The following is a 20,309-nucleotide window of genomic DNA, read 5'->3' on the forward strand; positions in this document are numbered from 1 at the left end:
TTAGTCCGGTTTCATTTCTTTGACTTCTGAATAAATGTCCGTTGTACAGATTTGAATGTCTATGAACTGCATTTCTTTGAATTCTCGTTACTGGAGACCTAAGCTTGCCTCTCCAAAATAATTGTCTATACTTTTTAAAGGCCCTGCTCGCCCCCATTAGACCTTTGCTCAGGCTGAAGGTGGGCGGAGCTACACTAGGATTACAAGAGGTCACTGGACTTAGTTGTACTAATAATGATAAAGGTGTAAATGTGCAGCAAAGATACAGATGTCAATCAAGCAGAGTGTACACACAGGCATTTTCAGGGCGAATAATTGAGCTGACCTGTGGGTGCACAGGGCCTTTAAGAATATAGTAGTGAGAATATTAAATATAAGCCACCGTTTAACCACATGATGGTGCTAAAATCCACTTGGACCTGTTGTCCCTGTCACTGGATTTGTGTGACATAACAAATTCAAAATGTCCACTTCACCGGAAACCCAGCTCAATATTCCCCGGCATGCCATTCAAAGGATTAAATGAATTGCCTTAAAGATTTGTTTTTTGTAATAAAGCCATTTGTGTCCTTATTTTGTGAACCTGAGATGCTGAGTGAGCTTCAGCGCCTCCTGGTGGCTGAAGGTAAAGACACTTCAATCCTGCAAGAATAGCTAAATCTCTTCCTGTATGAAACATTTTAGTTTAACTTCAATCAACAGATATGAAAACACAAACGATCCTTACCTGAGTGATGATTGGAAAGTGTATCAAATAGCATTTCTGTGACCTGAGCACAGGTGACATGTTTTTGTTTCTGCAGTAGAAACGGAGCAAGACTGTTTCTTAACATTCAAGATATTTAAATTGTGATTGTGAAGGTTTAGGTTCTTTCCACACATTTCTAATTAAATAGGTTACTAACTACAACTATGGTATCCACTGTCAGGTGTTCCAACTTTAAACTTTGTATTATGTTGTTGCAATTACACCGTTTTTATTATAATGGTTTTAAATAGTACAATCACTGCAATACATTTCAGTTGAGATTCTTAAAATAACCGTCTTTCCAATGATGCCTGTGATAAATGTTTCATTGTAAAAGGAGAATAACTAGTTAGTTATTCTTATTTGTGCTAAAATGTTTCTAGGCTATTTAGAAACTATACCATTCATTTAACAGCGTGGGTCAATGTACCAGAACAAACATTTTAATGTCACGTACCAGGCTGAACGACACATGAAAACACTTATTTTCTCTCCGGTTGATCAGCTTCACAAGTGTATGAATAAAGAAACGGTGCTTCAAAAAAGGAAACCACAATCACTGGCAGGAGAGGCTATTATTTATTAATATTATGTACAATTATACCATTGTCATGTCCAGATAATACATTGATAAAGTCAAAGTATGAATACTGGCTCCTGCTTTATTAAGATGCGTCTTACAATGTTTTTATTTTTTTTTCACTCAACTTTGAATCTCAGATCTTTAATGTTTTTGTTAATTTAACTTTTATCAATATTCTCTATTAATAATCCTTAACGTGTATCTGAGGCACACAGGGAGAACATGAATAAAATAAGTGTAAAAAAAAAGAAGAAAACCAAAACTGAAGAGATTTACTGTGTGCGGGGGTACATATCTATAAAAACAGTGATTACATGATGTTTCGAACAGATGAAAATAAGAGTTGATATTTCCTTGGACTCTGTCGATCATCGGCTCATCCTGTCTGTCAGTGTTTTGTTGTTGTTGTTGTTTTCAGTGTTAATGGACTCACATAATTCTCTTTCCACAACCATTCTTCCTTCACATTAGCATCGCTGAGATACATGTGGTACTGAGACAAAAATAGTACAGAAAATTTTTTCTGAAGTGCATTTTGGACTTCATTGTAAACAAAGACAGAATTGTCAAATAACGTCTTCTCCCCTGTTTAACTCGAGGAGCAGTGTCTCTCAGGAAAAAGTGTGTGTGTGTGTGTATGTGTGTGTGTATGTGTATGTGTTAAGTGAATGAGCGTGTTAGACGTGTTAAAAGGCTTCAGGTAATAGTGGCATTTGTGTTTTTTATTTGAGCAGCTGAAGAATCAACTGTTTTTGTCACATTTTTACATTTTACAGATTATGTGTGTGTGTGTGTGTGTGTGTGTGTGTGTGGAACTGTACTTAAACCAGCTGTAGGTAGTGAGGGCATGTGTTCAGGTTTTGTGTCATCTTGTCCTGCATACAGCGTGTGCGTGTGTGTGTATGTGTGTGTGTGTAAACTCATATCTAAGTCATATATATTATGTACAGTACAATGTTGCAGTTTGTCTGTTGAATCTTACATACAGTGAATACAGGGTGCAAACAGTGTCCCAAGACGGGAGCAATGTCTGTCTGTTTGTTGGACGTGCGTGCGTGCGTGTGCGCGTGTGTGTGTGTGTGTGTGTGTGTGTGTGTGTTTGCGGTTTATGTGCGTGGCTCAGTTCCAGATCTTAAGGAAGCTGTCCCAGGACCCGGTGCTCACCGCCATGCCATCATCCGTCACACCCAGACAGCTCACACGATTGTCATGGCCGGCCAGGACCCCTGCAGGGGGGACAGGGACAAACAAAAGAGGAGTTGTTGCTGTAAAAATGTTCTGCTCTCCAGACTGCGCCGAAACCTTTGAAAAACCACACAGAACACAGCAACCTTGTGTCTATTGCTGCTGTAACTGGCAACACAGGTTCAGTTTTCACAAAACAAGGCTCTAGACGTGTGAATTTACTGGTAAGTCTGGCACACCCAAAAATGACTCAAAAGTCAACTTAAAACTGACAAATTATTCAGTGTTATAGTTCTTTAAATCCATTTCATGATGATATTATCTTGTATTTTCTGCTTACACCCCTCAGTTTCCAATTACAAACCACAATGTATGTGCATACCATGTTACACATTGTTTTACGACTCATTACAGACACATTATGATTGTTTTTGGTTCAGTAAAAACAAAAACGATTTGGCTATTTTCACCTAAATCCTATTGGTATACATTGGTTGAGTCATTTGCTCCACGGTGCTCAGTTAAGGACACGGACTATCACATCGACCGTCGCCCATTCAACCAGTTATCATTAACTTCATTTGAAATGTGCAAAGTATAACTGCACTTTCCGCTATTTCTAAAGGAATCTGTGTAACTCTTCATTATTTTTAAGAAGGTAAATTAGCCTTTGAATTGGATAATGAAATGAGGCATTACGTTTTCACCAAACACGCTTTCACTTGGTTCCTGAGTTAAATATTGCAGGTGATGGTCCGATAAGTGTTAGTTTTACTTTGCATTGATACAATATGGACTGTTGCCTTTTCATCCTCTAATCCTTCATATACGTAAATGTTTTATTTGATGGTGAAGTGTATGAACGCATACCTACGATCGTCCCTTTCTTGCAGAACTCTACAGACTAACTAAGACACAAATAATGTTAAAAGCAAAGTCATTTGGTGTCTCAATGAAGTAACTCCACGAGGAAGATAATCCTCACCTGAGCTGCAGGTTGAACCTTTCTAGACCTACTCTTTGAGCTGTTTCCTCTCGCCTGACCCACTCACCTGCTCTGTCTCCCTTCATGGCGTCCCAGATGTTGCAGTTGAAATCATCATAACCAGCCAGCAGCAAACGGCCGGAGCGCGAGAAAGCCACGGAGGTGATGCCACAAATGATGTTGTCATGGCAGTAGAGGCTGAGCTCCTGGTCTGCGCGCAGGTCAAACAGCCTGCAGGTGGCGTCGTCTGAGCCGGTGGCAAAGGCGCTGCCGTTGGGAAAGAACTGAGGAGGAGCACGGGGAGATGAATGAGAAGCAGGAAGTGTGGATACAGGTATATGAAGAGACAACAAGTAGGTGATTCTGTCCCCTATATAGTCCCCTATTCCCTACATGCCCTTCTATGACAGAAAACTATGCTCTCATTGGCTACTAGTGTCTCGGCACTCGGGCTGAATCTGATCAGATGATCGCGGTGTTTTCAAAACCAAATCTGTCCAGCTGTCATCCATCAGATTTAACCTGTGTGGTACATCCAGACAGTTGGAGTCTGGACTGATGCAGGATGTTCAGATATGGTGTTAATTGATAATCTTGTTAATCCTCTAGCGTGCTCCCAGTTTAAATCCCCCCCCCCCCCAAAGCTGGAGACATGACAATGTGTGACGTCACCGAGACAAATCCTGGAGGCGCTCTGTTGATCGTGTGTTAGGCGGTTTACAGACTGCCACTTTAGACCATTGTTGCGCCGATACCAGTGCGAAACATTTGGAATTCCTAATGGACATATTAGTTTATGCACAAAACAGTTTCTTGATCCATTTTTGTTCCATCTCTCTTCAGATTTGTTATTATTTCTTAGTGTGTGAAGCTTATATTTTTCTATTTAGGATTATTTTTTAAGACTTAACAAAGCTCCTGCAGAGTTTTAGGAAGAAAATGTTTCCCATCACGCATGAACTGAACTTCATGTGTAGAAATTGACGAGTGCCCCTTTAAAATGCAATCACAGATCATTTTTTTTTTTTAAATAGTACGAATGAAGATATACATATATTTGTTCTTGTTTGGTCACAGGGCCACCCGTTCCCTGAGCACACTCACACAGATGGCGTTGATGTCCGACTCGTGGCCTGTGAAGGTCTGCCGGCACATGCTGTCCCTGATGTCCCACAGTTTGACCGAGGCGTCGCAGGCTCCTGACACAAAGGTGCGGAGGTCGGGCGACAGGGACAGGCTCATGACGTCGCCGCTGTGCCCAGAGAAAACCGTGGTCTGCTGACTCGTCTCGATGTCCCACAGTGCACTGGGGCGGAGAGGCAGAGTTAGACACCGATCAGCTCGCGACAAACACGCTCGCACCGCACACTGTCTGTGTTTTTGATCTCAGTGGCTCACCATGTGGTGTCTCCTGAACTCGTGATGATTTGATTGTCGTCAATGAAACGGCAACATGACAGGTAACCTGAGAGAACAGAGCAGGTGTTTGTTGAAACTTGCATATGGACAGGTGATCCTATACTTATTTAACAATAGGTGATAGTAAAGTGGCATTCCTAGGGTATACTCTATTATATAACAGGCACAAAAAAAAACGAATATTATTGCAACAGCACAATGACTTTACAGAAAAAACATTCGGGTAAAGGTAGAGGTGATGTGAATGCCATTTCCTGCAAATCTATACATTTATATCGATCACGCGAATAACAATTCATGATGGAATTGTTATTGAGCTTTCCGTTGTGTAGACACCTGATATGTTATATTGTATTAGAGACATCTTGATATTGCGTTGCAGCCTATTCTGCACATCACGCACAGCAGCACAGTAGCCACAGTGTCACAAACCGGAGTCTCGCAGACAGGAGTCGATGGTTATTAAGACGGCGCTGCCCTGCGATTAATTGACCACGTGAACGAAGTCTTCAATGTTCAGGGGTTTGGGAGCAGAGCTTTCCAACGAGGTAGGGGTCTCATCGGTTGATGTGGTTGAGAGCGCGACGTTCTCTCACCTGTGTGGCCAGGTAGCTCCCTGCTGACCCTGACGTTGCCCTCGCGAGTCTTCAAGCAGTAAATGGAGCAGATGTTGTCCAGGCCTCCGCAGGCCACGTAGTTCCCAGACGGGGCGTACGCACAGGTCATCACCCAGGAGGAGCGCAGGGGGATGGCGTGTATCTACGCAGGCGTGGAGGCAACAGACGTTAAACTTTTGGCCTCGAAAGAAAAACCCTACACCCTAGTAATAACACTAACCTAATGCTAATGCCACTGGCTAACGTTAGAATAAGTCATGACAATGGTAGCAAAAGAAGCTGTGACGAGTCAACCACCGACGACTGATGTGACTATTTATCCAGCTGATGAGAAGAATTACTCGGCTGGCTTTACCTTGTTAGTGGTGTAGCTGTCCCAGATGATCAGTTTTCCATCTTGAGAGGCACTAACCAGAAGCCTGGAGACACAAACGTTCAAACTTCATTCATCTATTGATGGACATTCAGTTTGGCTTCGTGTTCATTTTCTGAATGAATTCAAACTGTGGACTCATTTGAAACAAACACGCCAGTCTTCCACAGTGATCGTTCTACTGGTAATACAGGCAAAACGCACTTGGAATATCCTTTGTGCTACTTGAGTCTGTACAGTGGCGTTCTAAAGCTAAAACTGCTTTTTGGATGTTTTGGCTCCGTGTTTTTGAAGCTATTAGTTTTGTGAGGCTATACTTTGCTCAGCATGCTATCACAGCGGCAATGTTTGAAGTGTTTGCTACAGTAGAGACTCACTTTGAGTCAGTGCCCCAGTGCATGGCGTAGATCTTGGCGAGGTGGCCGCGGAGGGTGCGTCTCGTCCGCATCTGAATCCGCCCCACGGGATCCAGACCAGCAGTTATCTGGGTTAGAGGGGAGAGGTTGAACAAAGCAAATTAGTATTAATAAAAATCACCCTTTTTTATTGATAACTGTGGGATGGGAGGTTCCACAGTGAAGTGTCTTGAGATTGTAACAATATTGTAATATGCCATGCCAAATTTGATGATACAAATACATTTAAATGTAAAAAACAAAAAAATCTAATTTACAAAAGATGATATTCAAGTAATGTATAAAGCACAGCACAGGAAAATGTTAAACCTCCATGTTTATACTGCTGGTGATCATGTTATTAGTTATAAATCATCAATAACTAAGCATCTATATTTTCCCAAAAATAATGAATTTATGATCACGTTTCCAAATCGATGGTCACCAAACCACTTCTTATCACTAGAATCAAACCCCCAACATCTTGAACAGATATAGCAGACATTCAGGGGCTCTTACCTGTGTCAGGGTTGAATCTCCACATGCTTTCCTGGCATCCTGTTGGACAGGGAATCATAGGACGAAAGAAACAAGACATTACACAACATGTAAATATATCAGTGGATGAAAACTAAACTCTAAAAACATTGGACTCACTCTTATCTGGTTCCGAAGCTGCTCGGCCTCCTGGCGAAGCTGCTCCAGCTCACTCATTTTGGATTTGTCTGAGCCGTCACCTGTTGGCCGTGGAAAAACTTCAAATGTCAGTCTCAGATTTACATAAAGTATCATCTCATAATTGCTGTATATGAGTGAGCCCCACAGGGATTAGCATAGTTTTATGATTTGATAATCCACTATAATCCAGGAGTCCACTTTCATCAAAAATGAATCAATTAGGTTAAATAATTTACTTAAAACACTGTTTGTAAGAAATAATAAAATAAAAACACACACATTTTAATCTCTACGGTTTACTGAACCCACACAGTGAGAAAAAACCTTGTAATCTGTTTATGGCTGTGCAACCATGCCTGGTTTAACTGAGGAGAATAATCTGTAATGACTAAACCTCCATCGAGCAGCCAGCATCGCTACTGAGCGAACACTCCCTCTAAAGCAGAGGGAACTTGTTACACTCTGCAATTACAGGTTGTGTATCAAGTCAGAACTGGTGCTAATGCTGGATACAGTCATCTGCATGTCGTCGGAGGCACTGCGGTTTGGAAGAATGAACATGGCAGGAGTTATATCATTTAGCTATGGGCCAACTGGGTGCTCTCACACTGTACATCACATCAAGCTTTCGGGAGGAAACAGCATTTCCTGCTCCTGATAGGAGCACAGTTACACATTCAAAACCGCTTCCCAAACAAGGAGCTTCTATTTGCATTTGTGCAGCAATTCAAATCCACAGCAAACATGCATACAGTGCACACTGCAAAGGAAGAGCAATCAGCTACAGTAGGTCACTGTTCCCTGGAGGGGACCTGCGACCAGATGGATCACACGGCACTAATGGAAGCCAAAAGGGCCGCATCATGGGTCTCAGTCTCCTGGCACAGCTGCTCATTTAGCCAATGAGGAGGATAAAAAGCTGAGAGGGGGGGGGTGATGCATCACAGATAAGGCCTGGATGGGTCCGACCAGATGCTCGGATGCATGTTCCGAATTGCCTGCGAGCATCGACTGGATGGCGAGCAGAGCTGTGACGAAGTCATGCCGATGGACGGAGTGGAAAAAAAAAAAAGACCCCCACACATCACAGCCAACATGACTCCACCTGCACTGATGCATGGCCAGACAAGAGGCTGTACCTCCTTCACGACGATGAGGAGGGTTAACGTTAGAATAAAGCCTCATCTGAACATCTGGGGGGAGTAGTGGCCTCTTTTTTTAAAAAAAAAAATGTTTAAAGAGCACATTTTATAACACAAGGAGAGAGAAATGATGCCCGAAAGTGTGCCTGGCCCCACCCCTTCGGATGCACATCTGATGTGGAGCTACATCGACATGGCATGACTGCATCTGCAACACTGGAGATGGAGTGCAGAAGCCGCTGCATCTTTGACAGAGCAAATGTTAATGTCAGAGAGACTGTGCGGCTCCGCTCACTGTAACCCAGGTTAACACACACACACACACACACACACGCATAGGCCTGTGTGCTGGGAGCTCCGCACGGTGTAAAAAAGCCGCAGTAAAGAAAGAAGCGGGTACAAGCCAGATTCAGATATATAGGATGTACTCCATAAGGGTCTTTTTTTGTTTTTGTTTCACCGCCCGCCGCATTTATATATAAGCCCAGTGTCTCCAAATAAGAAGGGCAGGCCCCCGTGAAAACAGGCTACATCACATATCGATCAGCACCGAGCGGCTGATGGAGGCCTTGACCACATCTCGTTTCAGATGCTGAGCTCCTAAAATGCGGATGTAGCTAAGTTAATTTAGTCGAAATGATGCCACGAATAGAGCACATCATCGCCCAGCCATCTTACGCTCCCTGCGCTGGCCTACAGCGGCTGTCACAGTGTTTGATAATGGGGTGGCTACCTGTTAATTCTCCCGATGATTTTGCAGCTTTTTTTTTTTTTTTTTTTTTTTTTTTCTTCCGCGAAAAAAAAAAGCAACGTCCCCCGGAAAAAAAAAAAAAGGAATCCCGTGGAAGGGTTTTAACTATACGTCTTTCTCACTCATTAAAAAAAAAAAAATGAGATCCACTTTAAAGTCCGTGTGTCACGATTAGGCTGTTTCCCAAACCCTTCAGCGAACAGGCAAACGGAGGAGGGCTACACACATTTCCATTTCTCTGCTTTAGTGGAGCCTCCTGAAAAAAAAAAAAAAAAAAAAAAAAAAGAAGATGAGATCTGCTGCTGCTGCTTGTGTTGCCGTTTCCTCCTCGAAATGCTTTCCCCTCCTTTTCTTTTCACGCCCGACCAGTTAACAAAAACATCTTTGTCCAAATGCGACGTAAACAAACAGAATTTCGGCTCGGTGCTCGGCCCGCATCAAGCTCTGTCCATTAAATACTACACAGTCCGTTTCACTCCGATTCTGCTTTTCGTGACGTTATCCTCGTTTCCTTCCTCTCTCTGGTTTCCTCCTCCCTCTGCCGACACTTCATCAGGACAACCGCCTCCGAGCCGACAATGAATTACTGAGTAAAATCTGCCTCATGTGAGAAAATAATGCCATTAAACAAAAAGAGAAATGCTTCTATAAGCTGCAAGACATCAACCCATCAGTAGACCGACTGCGTGGGTTTTGTCACAGTATAATGAGCCGCGGCCCTCTCGGTCAGTTATCCACACGGTTCCTGTTTTTTTTTTGTTTTTTTTTGAATATCATTATTCAGAAACAAGCAGCCAGATCACGCGGTGGGCGCTTGCAGAAGGATCCTCAAATCCGGGCATGAAGCATGTTTCAACCACACCCATCTCTTAAATACTAGTAAATCCCATGACCCCCCCCCCCCCCCCCCCCGATCAGATCATTCTGCAGTTTTGGGATCCTTTTGTCAACCTGGACTCGTCAGTTGTAGATGTTCAGAGGGAGGTTGCTCATGTTAAAAATGCAATGTTGTTGTTTTTTTACCAATGCTCATTTCATGTTTGTTTTTTCAGGATGCAGCACAATGAGTAACATATGTGGAAGCATGGCCTCGTTGTGAACATACATGCCCATCCTCTCCACTCTGACGTTACAGAATGTACATCACGCATCACGGAGGTCAAATGAACAAGAAATCACAGCATACAGAGCTGAACTGCTGGCTGGATCAGGTGACGTTTTGCAGTAGCTCCACTCTGCTGAGACTGATTCAGTTAGTGAGTGCTTTTATTTTGTATGGGGTGTATGAAATAAATGTGGATGTGATTCAGAAATCCCCCCAATGTTCTTGCATCACTCCTCATTCATTGCATCTATCTATCTATATATATATATATATATATATATATATATATATATATATATATATATATATATATATATCTGGCTGTCTATCTATCTGAAGCTGATTAAATAAAGGCAAATTATCGTCTCTATTTCTATAAGCAACTGTTTGAGAACTTAACATGTTGGCCTTTGCTCAGTGTTATAAGATATTGGGCAGAGTATTGGAAACCATTGATGGAGGCGCTTGTGAAATAAGATGGAGATGCTGCATGTCTATAACATCACAATCCCCTTTGTTCATTGTCAGAGCGTGTTTGTTTTTTCTTCTATAGACTATTTGAGCTATTTCATTTTTGTTGTTATGATAAAAAAAAAACTATATATATATTTTAACGATAACCCCACTTGACATCACAGGTCAGTCCTACTACATAATGACCCTCCTCCCTCCCTTTCTATTTATGGACGTCGTCTCTGTCCCAACAGTGACCCCTGGTGTGGAGAAGAGACATTACAGTCCAGCCGACAGAACAACTTTACACCAGCGCCTCATGGTCATACATGTGTGTGTATGCAAGTTGTTTTTAATCTTGGTGGACCCAGCAGATTAACAACTCACCACCTCATGTAGGCTCACGTTTGACTGCAAGTAAGGGGCGTGGTAACTTTAGGCAAGCAGCACTACCTCTGCTCATACAGTTTGTGGTGTTTTTTTTTTTTTTTTGCCCTCCCCTTTTGGCAGTCACGTGGTCGGTTTCCGCTCTTCCCGTGACGCTTTTGAACAAATAATAGAGGAACGAGGCGTGCCATGGCTGCTGTGTTGTTATTGGGCGGCACATCTTTCACAGCATCCAACTCTCGGGACAGCTCAAGTCCTGTCATGTCCACCGGCCTGCTGCGGTTCTATTTCGACCGTCCACTGCGCATCTGACCCGGGCTATCTTCTACTAAAAGCTGAGACCAGCAGAGAGAGAGAGAGAGAGAGAGAGAGAGAGAGAGAGAGAGAGAGAGAGAGAGAGAGAGAGAGAGAGAGAGAGAGAGAGAGAGAGAGAGAGGCAGACCTCACTCAGTGGGCCACGGAAACAAGTAGGAAGTGGGTGAAACTGTCCCGTGGAGGTTCATCAAGGTAAGTTAGGCTGTCCTCTGTGTTTTTTTGGGATGCTGGACATCAAAGGGTGCGTCTGACCGAACACATCCTGGAAGTTGCCGTTTGAATGACACAGGCACACACTGCGCGAGCGCTTCACGCCGGGTGCGTTGCTTTATGACCGCCCCGGCCGGCGCGGCCACTTCCTGCCAGAGAGCCTCAAAACGTAAACAACATTTCCCCACCACGAAGCTGCTAAATGACGTATTATTCAGCCAATGTTTTCACAAAAGACGTACAGTTTTAATGTCGCAGTCGCTCCACCCTCGCGTATGTGTATGTGACGGAAATGGTGATTTATTTGGGTGACCGACTTGTTTCTGAAGTCGGGTCCGTGGACCTCTTTGGGTGGGCTTAGGCGGTCTTGCGTGGACGCGAGAGATATGAGCTCAGTGCGCCACTGACAGCATCCTGCAGCGCACGGCCGAGAGGCTAAAGCCCACTTCCAGCATCACCGAATCGAAGGGAACTAGCAGAGCACTTGATATGGATCAGTACATGACAGTAAACAGTTATCAGTGTGAACTACTTCCCTTTTTCAACTGCTCATATCTCATCTCCCCATCATGGGGTTGAGAGAATGTTTCATAAGATGTATTTTACTATGTTTGTGAATGTTGTGCAACTGTAATACAAACAGCCAAATTACTTTTAATCAGCAAGTGGTGGACAGACTAAAGAGTAGCTCACTGGAAACAGGCATACATTTGTTAAATTGAGCTGCACCTGTAATTATTTATAAGATTGAATGATCCGTCCATTATTCTCTTGATTAGTCATCGATAAGTCATTGAGCTTGAAATTGCTCGTCCGACCAACAGTCTACAACTCAACACATCGGGGGACAAATAAAAGCAGGACATTGTCAAATCTGAGCGGCTGGAACCAGAGAGTTTTGGGAATTTTTGCTTTAAAAATGATCTGTATGATTAATGGACTAATTGTTTCAGCTCTAAAAGGTAAAATACAGTGAAGTCTTAGGTAGAAAAGAATCAGTAACTGGGTGTAAGCCTTATAATAGTGAGGAGATCATGTCCCATCATGTTGTGGTCATGTGATTCCTGTATGACTACATGGCTCACAGAGAGCAGTGTTGTTGAGGCCACAGCTTCAGTGATGAAAACTGCCTCTTTGAGGAAAGAAACATGGGAAAAGTTGAGCGCTGCTGGCATCTGAGAGAGAGAGAGAGAGAGAGAAAGAAAACAACCACGATCACCTGAACACAGAGGGGCATGCTCAGGCTGCTCAGCTGAGATGTCTGCTCTTCTCTTTTGAGCTGCGTGTAAAAACAGACAAGCAGCTGTGAATCAGGTGACTGCAAATACCAACCCGAAGTGTGAGCCGCAGACTCTCTCTGGTGGCGTTTCCGGTGCTCGATGTTTGCAATATTTAGTAGTGAAGGAACGTAAAGAAGGGAAGTGACGGGTCTGTGGAAAAATAGTAACAGAACAGGTACTAACATTGTAGTATCAGCCAGGTGTGGCGCCAATTGCTTGATTTAAATTAAGAACGGTTTTATTGTCAGCAGCTCAAAAAGCCTCACAACGTTCATGAGGCGGTGCGTGAGCTGTGCTGCTGATCACATGATGATCTTCATTTCTTGGCCAGCGCTGGCAAGGTTAGAAACCTCACTGTGTGTTTGTGGGTGTGACAAAAACAAACGCGCCTGTGTGTTTGCAGCTTGCTGCTACACTTGATTTCAACAATACATCAAGTAAACAAAGGCTGTATACACACATATGAGTTACATATATAAGTAACGCTGATATTATATGCTGCGTGACGGTTAAACGGTCACACTTTGTCCGTAAAAGATGGGAACTTGTTCAAGGACACACGTTGGCCTTAACAGTGGACTGTGTGCATCCGGGGCATGCAGCATCCTTTACCCTGCAGGCCTTCTCACAAACATGTCTGTGTGTGTGTGTGTGTGTGTGGGGGGGGGGGGGGGACATCTGCTCATGGGAGACATTTGTCTGTGGAGCTTAATGATGGCATAAGACCATGATCTCCAACTTCAACCCTTTTCCTTTCTACTAAGCATGCAGAGTGCTATACAGCCAGGCAGTTAACAGTTTGTCTCAGAGTAGTGGACAGACAAGCATGTCAGAATTATTGCCTTCCAGCAGTTGATTCAATACCGTATGTATATTTTGACACCCGTCCTCATTCATTTTGTCTTTGACAGACTGATCCCAGGCTCCTCGCACCAACCATGTCGAACGAGCGCACCCCTCTGGTCACCTCAGGGGTGTGCGGTCTGGCTGTGACCGCGGCGGCATGCGGCGTGGAGTTGGACGCCGCCAGTGAATCCGGCCCCGGGACACCGAGCAAAGACCCTCGACATCTGAACACTTTTTTCGGGGTGATGGTGCCGACCATCCTCTCCATGTTCAGCATCGTGCTGTTCCTGAGAACCGGTGAGCGGCGTGCGTGAAGAGATCAGAAGACTAGAAGGCCGCTTTTGGGTTGTAGACAGTGGGAGTTAGCATGAATCCCTTACAACACAACTGAGTCATTGTGCTTCGCAGTAGTGACTAACACTGACGTCATCGCTCTCTCTTGCAGGGTTTGTGGTCGGTCACGCGGGGCTGTTACAGGGTCTTCTGATGGTGGTTGTGGCCTACACCATTACATCTCTCACAATACTCTCCATCTGTGCCATTTCCACCAACGGTGCTATACAAGGGGGTGGAGCCTACTGTATCCTTAGAGACCAAACTGTTGTTGTCCACCGAGTGTTGCTTGATCTTGGCATTTCAGTTGAAACGTCGGCCTTAACTAAATGTGACCAGACATGATAAGCCGGTCTCTGGGCCCAGAGTTTGGAGGAAGCATTGGTTTGATGTTCTTCCTGGCCAAAGTGTTTGCATGTGGAGAGTACGTTCTTGGTCTTGTGGAGGCGATCCTCAATGTATTCGGTTCAGATCCTGGTAAGTCTTTGGTTCATGTTCTGTTTTTTTGTGAACTAAACTACCTCCACCTACTTCTTAGTACACATCCCTTGTTTTCTTCTTGCTCTGCTGTAGAGTCGTCTGTGTCCGAGGGCGTGCGCGTGCTTCCTCAGGGTTACTGGTACACGGTGCTGTACTCCTCAGCGGTCCTCCTGCTGTGCCTGCTCGTGTGTCTGGTGGGCGCCCACATCTACTCCCGCACCGCCTTCATCATCCTGCTGGTGGTCACTGTATCCTTGCTGTCCATCTTCATCAGCTCTGTGGCGGTCAAACCTCTGGATTTTGTCATCGCCCACAAGGGGGCCGGCAACCAGACCCTCCGCTACAACGCCAGCTACACGGGCTTCAACGCCACCACTCTGAGGAACAACCTGGGCTGTGAGTGTTTGGGGCTTGATGTTGTTGTCAGAGAGGATATGAAAGTACATTGACTTCTTGTACATTTTTGGGGGCATCTATTCAAGGTCTCGCTATTGTTCCTCATTTTTGTCATTGCAGCTGGTTACTCTTTGGACTACAGCACCAACTCTGTCATGTCTTTTGCCACCGTGTTTGCCGTCCTGTTCACCAGCTGCACCGGGATCATGGCCGGAGCCAACATGTCAGGTTAAAGCTTGTTGTCTCGCATGTATAATCACATTGGTGGAAGGTAACTTGTGGAGTATTTTTGCCATGATGCCACTTTTACCTTTTGATTTATGTGCATGTCGTTATGCAGAACATTGTCAAACGAGAGATTTGTTGAAACACGCGTAGCGATTCAGTAAATCTGCGTTGTGCACACAAACGTGCACACGCTGACGTTTGCTCTCGCTCCGCATGTCTCCGCAGGGGAGCTGAAGAGTCCGAGTGTTTCCATCCCTAAAGGCACCATCGTGGCCGTCTTTTACACTTTCACGGTCTACGTCCTCCTCTTCATCCTGGTCAGCGCCACATGTGACAGGTCTGAAATGGTTCATCGTGGTGTTGTCTGATATGAATCCTTAAAGAGAGATCAACAATATAAAGTCATTTGTTTCTTTTTTCTTTAGGACCCTGTTGATTCAGGATTATGGCTTCCTCCAGAGGATAAACATCTGGCCGCCGTTCGTCACCATCGGGATATTCTGCGCTGCCCTTTCAGCTGCAATGTGCGCTATGATCGGAGCGTCCCGTATCCTCCACGCTCTCGCTCTGGATCACCTCTTTGGTACGGCTTGAGGAGGTTTTTGGCTCATCGTATCAGTGCCCTCTTCACTCATTTCCTAACAGACTGTTGTTTTTCCCCTCACAGGTTTGCCATTAGCCCCGGCTACAATCACATCAAGCTCCGGCAATCCGTGGGTGGCGGTGCTGTACACCTGGGGTTTGGCACAGGTGAGCGGAGCTTCTGCGGCTTCCAGTCTCATATTTTCAGAATAACGACTGGTGACTGAAGCTGTTGTGCGTCTGTGTTTCAGTGCGTAGTGTTTGCAGGCCAGCTCAACGCCGTGGCAGGTTTGGTGACTGTTTTCTACTTGCTTGCCTACGCTGCGGTTGACCTGGCCTGTCTGGCTCTTGAGTGGGCGTCGGCACCAAATTTCAGGTAATAAAAGATCAAATCGCTATAAAAAGAAAAATAAGCAATCAGTAGGCATTGCCATTACAACAAAAACACCTGCTGTTGAGGTATACATATTAAATACTGCCCGAGAAGGACACGTTTTAGGCTTTCAGTTCTGAAACAGATGTTTCTTATTCATAGTGCCATCATTGAGTTTGGCCATGAATTCTGGCAAATAAAGTAAGAAAATCAATCTAAAATTGCTCAGTGATACAAGAAACGCTGACAATGTGAGCTAGCTTAAAGGTCTCTTCTTTTAGAGAGTACAGGCTCACAAATACAACAACAATATATATATTTAAAACCCAATCGGCCTCACTTGGATTTATTACTATCATATAATTTACAGGGCAATAAAGCCATATTTATTGTCTTATTGTCTTCTGTTTTTAATGTGACCGGCAGCCTCTGTCCTTTGTCTCTGTGTGTTTAACAGGCCGACCTTCCAGCTCTTCTCCTGGCACACCTGCCTGCTGGGCATCCTGAGCTGTTTAGTGATGATGTTCGTCATAAACCCCGTGTACTCCTCGGGCAGTATCGTCCTCCTGTTACTGCTGCTGCTTTTCCTCCACTACAGATCGCCCACCAGCAGCTGGGGCTACATCAGCCAGGCTCTCATTTTCCATCAGGTATCTGGACTCATGCCGAGACAAACGCACACACACACACATGAACAGACGGCGCCACAGCGTGTCAACAATGCCGTCTTCCTGTTGGTTTAGGTGCGTAAGTACCTGTTGATGCTGGATGTGAGGAAGGACCACGTGAAGTTCTGGAGGCCGCAGATGTTGTTAATGGTGGCCAACCCTCGCTCTTCCTGTCAGCTCATCCTGTTTGTCAACCAGCTGAAGAAGGGAGGCCTCTATGTTTTGGGCCACGTGCAGCTGGGAGATCTGGGTAATTCCCTGTGGATGGTCTGTGATTGGCCGTCCACAGCTAACAGTATTAAATTAATCTTATCTGTGAGTCATTTTAGAAGCCAGATGAAACTCACCTTTTGGCCTTTTCGTGGGTCTGGAAGCCTTTCACTGATGTATTCGATCAACATGGCATCATGTGATTAGTCTTATCATTCTATCCGAGAGCACATGGAACAAGCAGGAAATGTTAGAGCCGGTCGCATATTACTGAGGTTGTGTAACAGATCTGATTGGCTTCCCTGAAGTCACAGGCACCATCCTGGAAGACTACCTCGTGGGCTTTCACTTTCCATCTGCTGCTTCTCTTGCATCATTTAATAAGATAAAAAGTTTCCTCTGTTTCATTGTTGCATCAGCACCTGAGAGTTTACACCAGACGTCCTTACTTTCCAACGGCAGTGTTGGAAAGTAACTTAAGTCTATTAACGCAAGCACTGTACTTAAGTTCAAATTTGAGGTACTTGTGCTTTACTTGAGTATTTTCCATTTTTAATGTAAAGTATTTTATGTTTTACTTCACTATATTTGTTTGACAGCTACTTTTTAAGATTAAATCGTACCTTTTTTAGCGTTGGATCGCTTACAAAGAAGTCAAATTTACCAATAATTTGTTGAAACTTCAATTAAGAAGAAATAGTCAACCGCTGGAACCACTGGACCAGACTAATTGTATTGGTTTTGTATATAAAGTCCATCTCAACCAGCTACAACCGTGAAATGCTGCTGATGCACTGATTTACCACTATTGACAATATAATAATGTGATAATAATAATATATCAGGTCCAGGAGACATTTTACTGCAGCACATGTACTATTACTTTAAGTACATTTAGTTGTACTAAAGCTGATAAACTTAAGTTATGTACATGTACTTTTCGGTTTTAAATGCAGGACTTGTATTTGTTTTGGAGTATTTTTACATTGTGATACTTTTACCTTTTACTTAAGTAAAGGACCTGAGAACTTCATCCACCAATGTAACTGTGTTCAGTAGTTTTGAATCTATAAAATGAAGCCCTGTGTTGTATTACTGTTTGTACTCTTCAAATCTATGTATGAAATACATTTCCTACTAACTCTGCTGTGTTCTAGACTCTCTGCCATCGGACCCGGTTCAGCAGCAGTACAACTTCTGGCTGAGCCTAGTTGATAAACTCGGTGTGAAGGCCTTTGTAGACCTGACGCTGTCCCTCTCCGTCAGACAGGGAACGCAGCATCTGCTGCGCATCACAGGCCTCGGTAAGCTCTCTCACCCCTGCCATGCCCGCATTCAGCACAGATTATGATGTCGCTTTATCCGTACTTCTGTTTCTCTCTACAAGGTGGCATGAAGCCCAACACGCTGATTCTGGGTTTCTACGACAGCTGCACTCCCGAGGACTTCTTCCTACAAGATTCCGCGTTCTGTGACTCTTCGATAGGACAAGGGAGTGAGGGCGAATATAATTTTGGGGTCGACTTGCCTTCATTGCAGGCCCATTTCCCACCGGTCCGACATGTTGAGAACCCGCGCTGGCTGTCGCCAGAGGAGTACGTGGGCATCATTTCTGACGCCATTAAAATGAACAAGAACGTGTGCCTCGCCCGCTATTTCTTCCAGTTGGAGGGAGAGGGCAAAGACAGCAAGGTGGACGGGTCGGAGCGGACAATAGATGTGTGGCCCCTCAACCTGCTCCAGCCGGACAGCCGGGATTACGAGGACGTGTGCAGCCTGTTCCTGCTGCAGATGGCCTGCGTGCTCAACATGTCCAACAAGTGGCGCCATGCAAGGATGAGAATCTTCCTGAACGTGGAGACGGAGTCCAGCGACCAGGGCTGGGTGGTGAACGAGGAGACGTTCCGGGAGCTGCTGAGGAAGCTGAGGATCAGGGCGTCGATAAAGATCGTGCCCTGGGACTCTGTGGTGCAGCACCATGTTCAGCCGAACGGGGAGCCCCCCGCAGAGCCCACGCGAGCTCTGTCCGAGGAGTTCCTGTCCGCAGTGAACTGCATGTTGATGGAGCACAGCTCTCAAGCCGCCGTCCGCTTCCTGTATTTACCTCGACCCACCGGTCAGCGCAGCCAATCGCAGCAGTACTTGGCTCAGGTGGAAGCAGTGACCAATAGTTTGGGGCCAACGCTCCTGATTCACGGGGTCACCCCAGTCACATACACTGATCTGTGAGCATGCGCGGCCGTTTTGTTCACTGGTATTGTAGATGCAGCAAAGTCTTATCTGCATGAGTTTGAACTCTGGTTACATGTATAACTAACACGCAAGTTACAGTAGCAACAGTTGCAATATGTTCACCTAACGAAGCTTTTTTTTGTTGTTTTACTCAAGCTTACAAAAGGATCACGGAGTGCATTTTTAGAATATGCCACTTGAGGTTTTTAAATAGGTTATTTTCCTATTTACATATACTTGAACTGACTTAGAGATTGAGCAACAAAATGTGGGAATACTAACTTTTGTGGGTGCGGTTTATGTTGATACATCCTCTTGTTTGGATCAGCTTTAAATCCGTCTTTTCACATGAGGCGGAAATAAGAAATCTGTCAAAGATTCAGAAAAAAACAACACAATTTGTTTGGAGCGATACGGGTTGTCTATGACATTTAATATAGAAATTGATATACGTAATTTCAGGGATGAAATTATGAATTTGTGATAGCAATTGACCAAGGTAAAATGTTCGAAATGGTATTGTGTTAAAGCATAACCTACATTATCCTACATCCTCATATTTCTGCTGGACCAAGTCATCCAAAGACTTATTTTGTTTGTTTTCTGATTTTTGTTTCCCATGCAGTTCTGCAAACGCGTCTTCTTTCGCTGTGAAATGTGCGTCTCTAGTCTTCTCAAAGGGAACCGTTTTATACATGTGACCTCAGAATGATGAACAGCATTTGTTGCTGTTTGTATGTGTTTACTTGAAAACTACACTTGGATTTTGTGCTTCATGATGCAGACTGTCAAAGTACATTAAAAATGGTTTCATTGATAGTTACTCTAATCCACTATGACCAATGATGAATCAGACCAACTCGAGGCTGAAACCGGAGCAAGTACTCACATTTTTACACAATTAACTTACAGAATACATGTTACTGTTTCTTGTCACGTCTGCTGTTATAGTTCGTCACTCAAATTAACCTTTTAACATCCATGAAAGGTCCATTTAACAAATAGGAAGTTGCTCAAAAGGCCATTTTGCATGGCCTTTTGGTGTGCTCCATCTGGAGTTGTTGTCAATGAAAAAGCCTGAAAGGACTGACTCTTGTATGCTAAAGGTCATTACTGTAGATGTACATATTAAACTGCTGTTTGTCTTAGGTGTAAATATATGCTAAATGTAGTGTGTATCGGTATCAAATGTAATATTGTAAAATCTTCACAAAAAACAAGTATTTAAAAGATTGCTTGAATGCAATACAAACAGATTGTGTGTGTGTGTATTTTTGTGTAATATATAATATATGTATATATATTAATATAAATAATTACTGAGCAGATTTGCTC

The 20,309-nt window shown here is 44.1% G+C and overlaps 2 protein-coding genes across 2 annotated transcripts; one reads left to right on the plus strand and one right to left on the minus strand.

Annotated features, from left to right (window-relative positions):
* Positions 1 to 1,308: 1,308 nt before the first annotated feature.
* Positions 1,309 to 9,623, minus strand: gnb2 (guanine nucleotide binding protein (G protein), beta polypeptide 2). Its single transcript, XM_076101805.1, has 10 exons — positions 8,859 to 9,623; positions 6,963 to 7,042; positions 6,825 to 6,863; positions 6,288 to 6,394; positions 5,893 to 5,956; positions 5,517 to 5,679; positions 4,900 to 4,966; positions 4,606 to 4,807; positions 3,569 to 3,785; positions 1,309 to 2,557 (listed from the first exon to the last, which is right to left on the minus strand). Exons 2-10 carry the CDS (start codon positions 7,017 to 7,019, stop codon positions 2,451 to 2,453), a joined length of 1,023 nt encoding a protein of 340 aa, XP_075957920.1. The 5' UTR covers positions 7,020 to 7,042; positions 8,859 to 9,623; the 3' UTR covers positions 1,309 to 2,450.
* A 1,289-nt stretch (positions 9,624 to 10,912) lies between these two features.
* On the plus strand, positions 10,913 to 20,230 carry slc12a9 (solute carrier family 12 member 9). The gene is made up of 14 exons (XM_076101635.1): positions 10,913 to 11,328; positions 13,538 to 13,769; positions 13,918 to 14,052; positions 14,145 to 14,282; positions 14,379 to 14,681; positions 14,802 to 14,909; positions 15,135 to 15,246; positions 15,335 to 15,492; positions 15,577 to 15,659; positions 15,743 to 15,867; positions 16,322 to 16,514; positions 16,608 to 16,782; positions 17,900 to 18,046; positions 18,130 to 20,230. Exons 2-14 carry the CDS (start codon positions 13,565 to 13,567, stop codon positions 18,969 to 18,971), a joined length of 2,724 nt encoding a protein of 907 aa, XP_075957750.1. The 5' UTR covers positions 10,913 to 11,328; positions 13,538 to 13,564; the 3' UTR covers positions 18,972 to 20,230.
* The last annotated feature ends 79 nt before the right edge of the window (positions 20,231 to 20,309 follow it).

This window comes from Anarhichas minor, unplaced genomic scaffold (genome assembly GCF_050575085.1).
Source record: "Anarhichas minor isolate MPS153535 unplaced genomic scaffold, ASM5057508v1 ptg000027l, whole genome shotgun sequence".
Taxonomy (NCBI): Eukaryota; Metazoa; Chordata; class Actinopteri; order Perciformes; family Anarhichadidae; genus Anarhichas; species Anarhichas minor.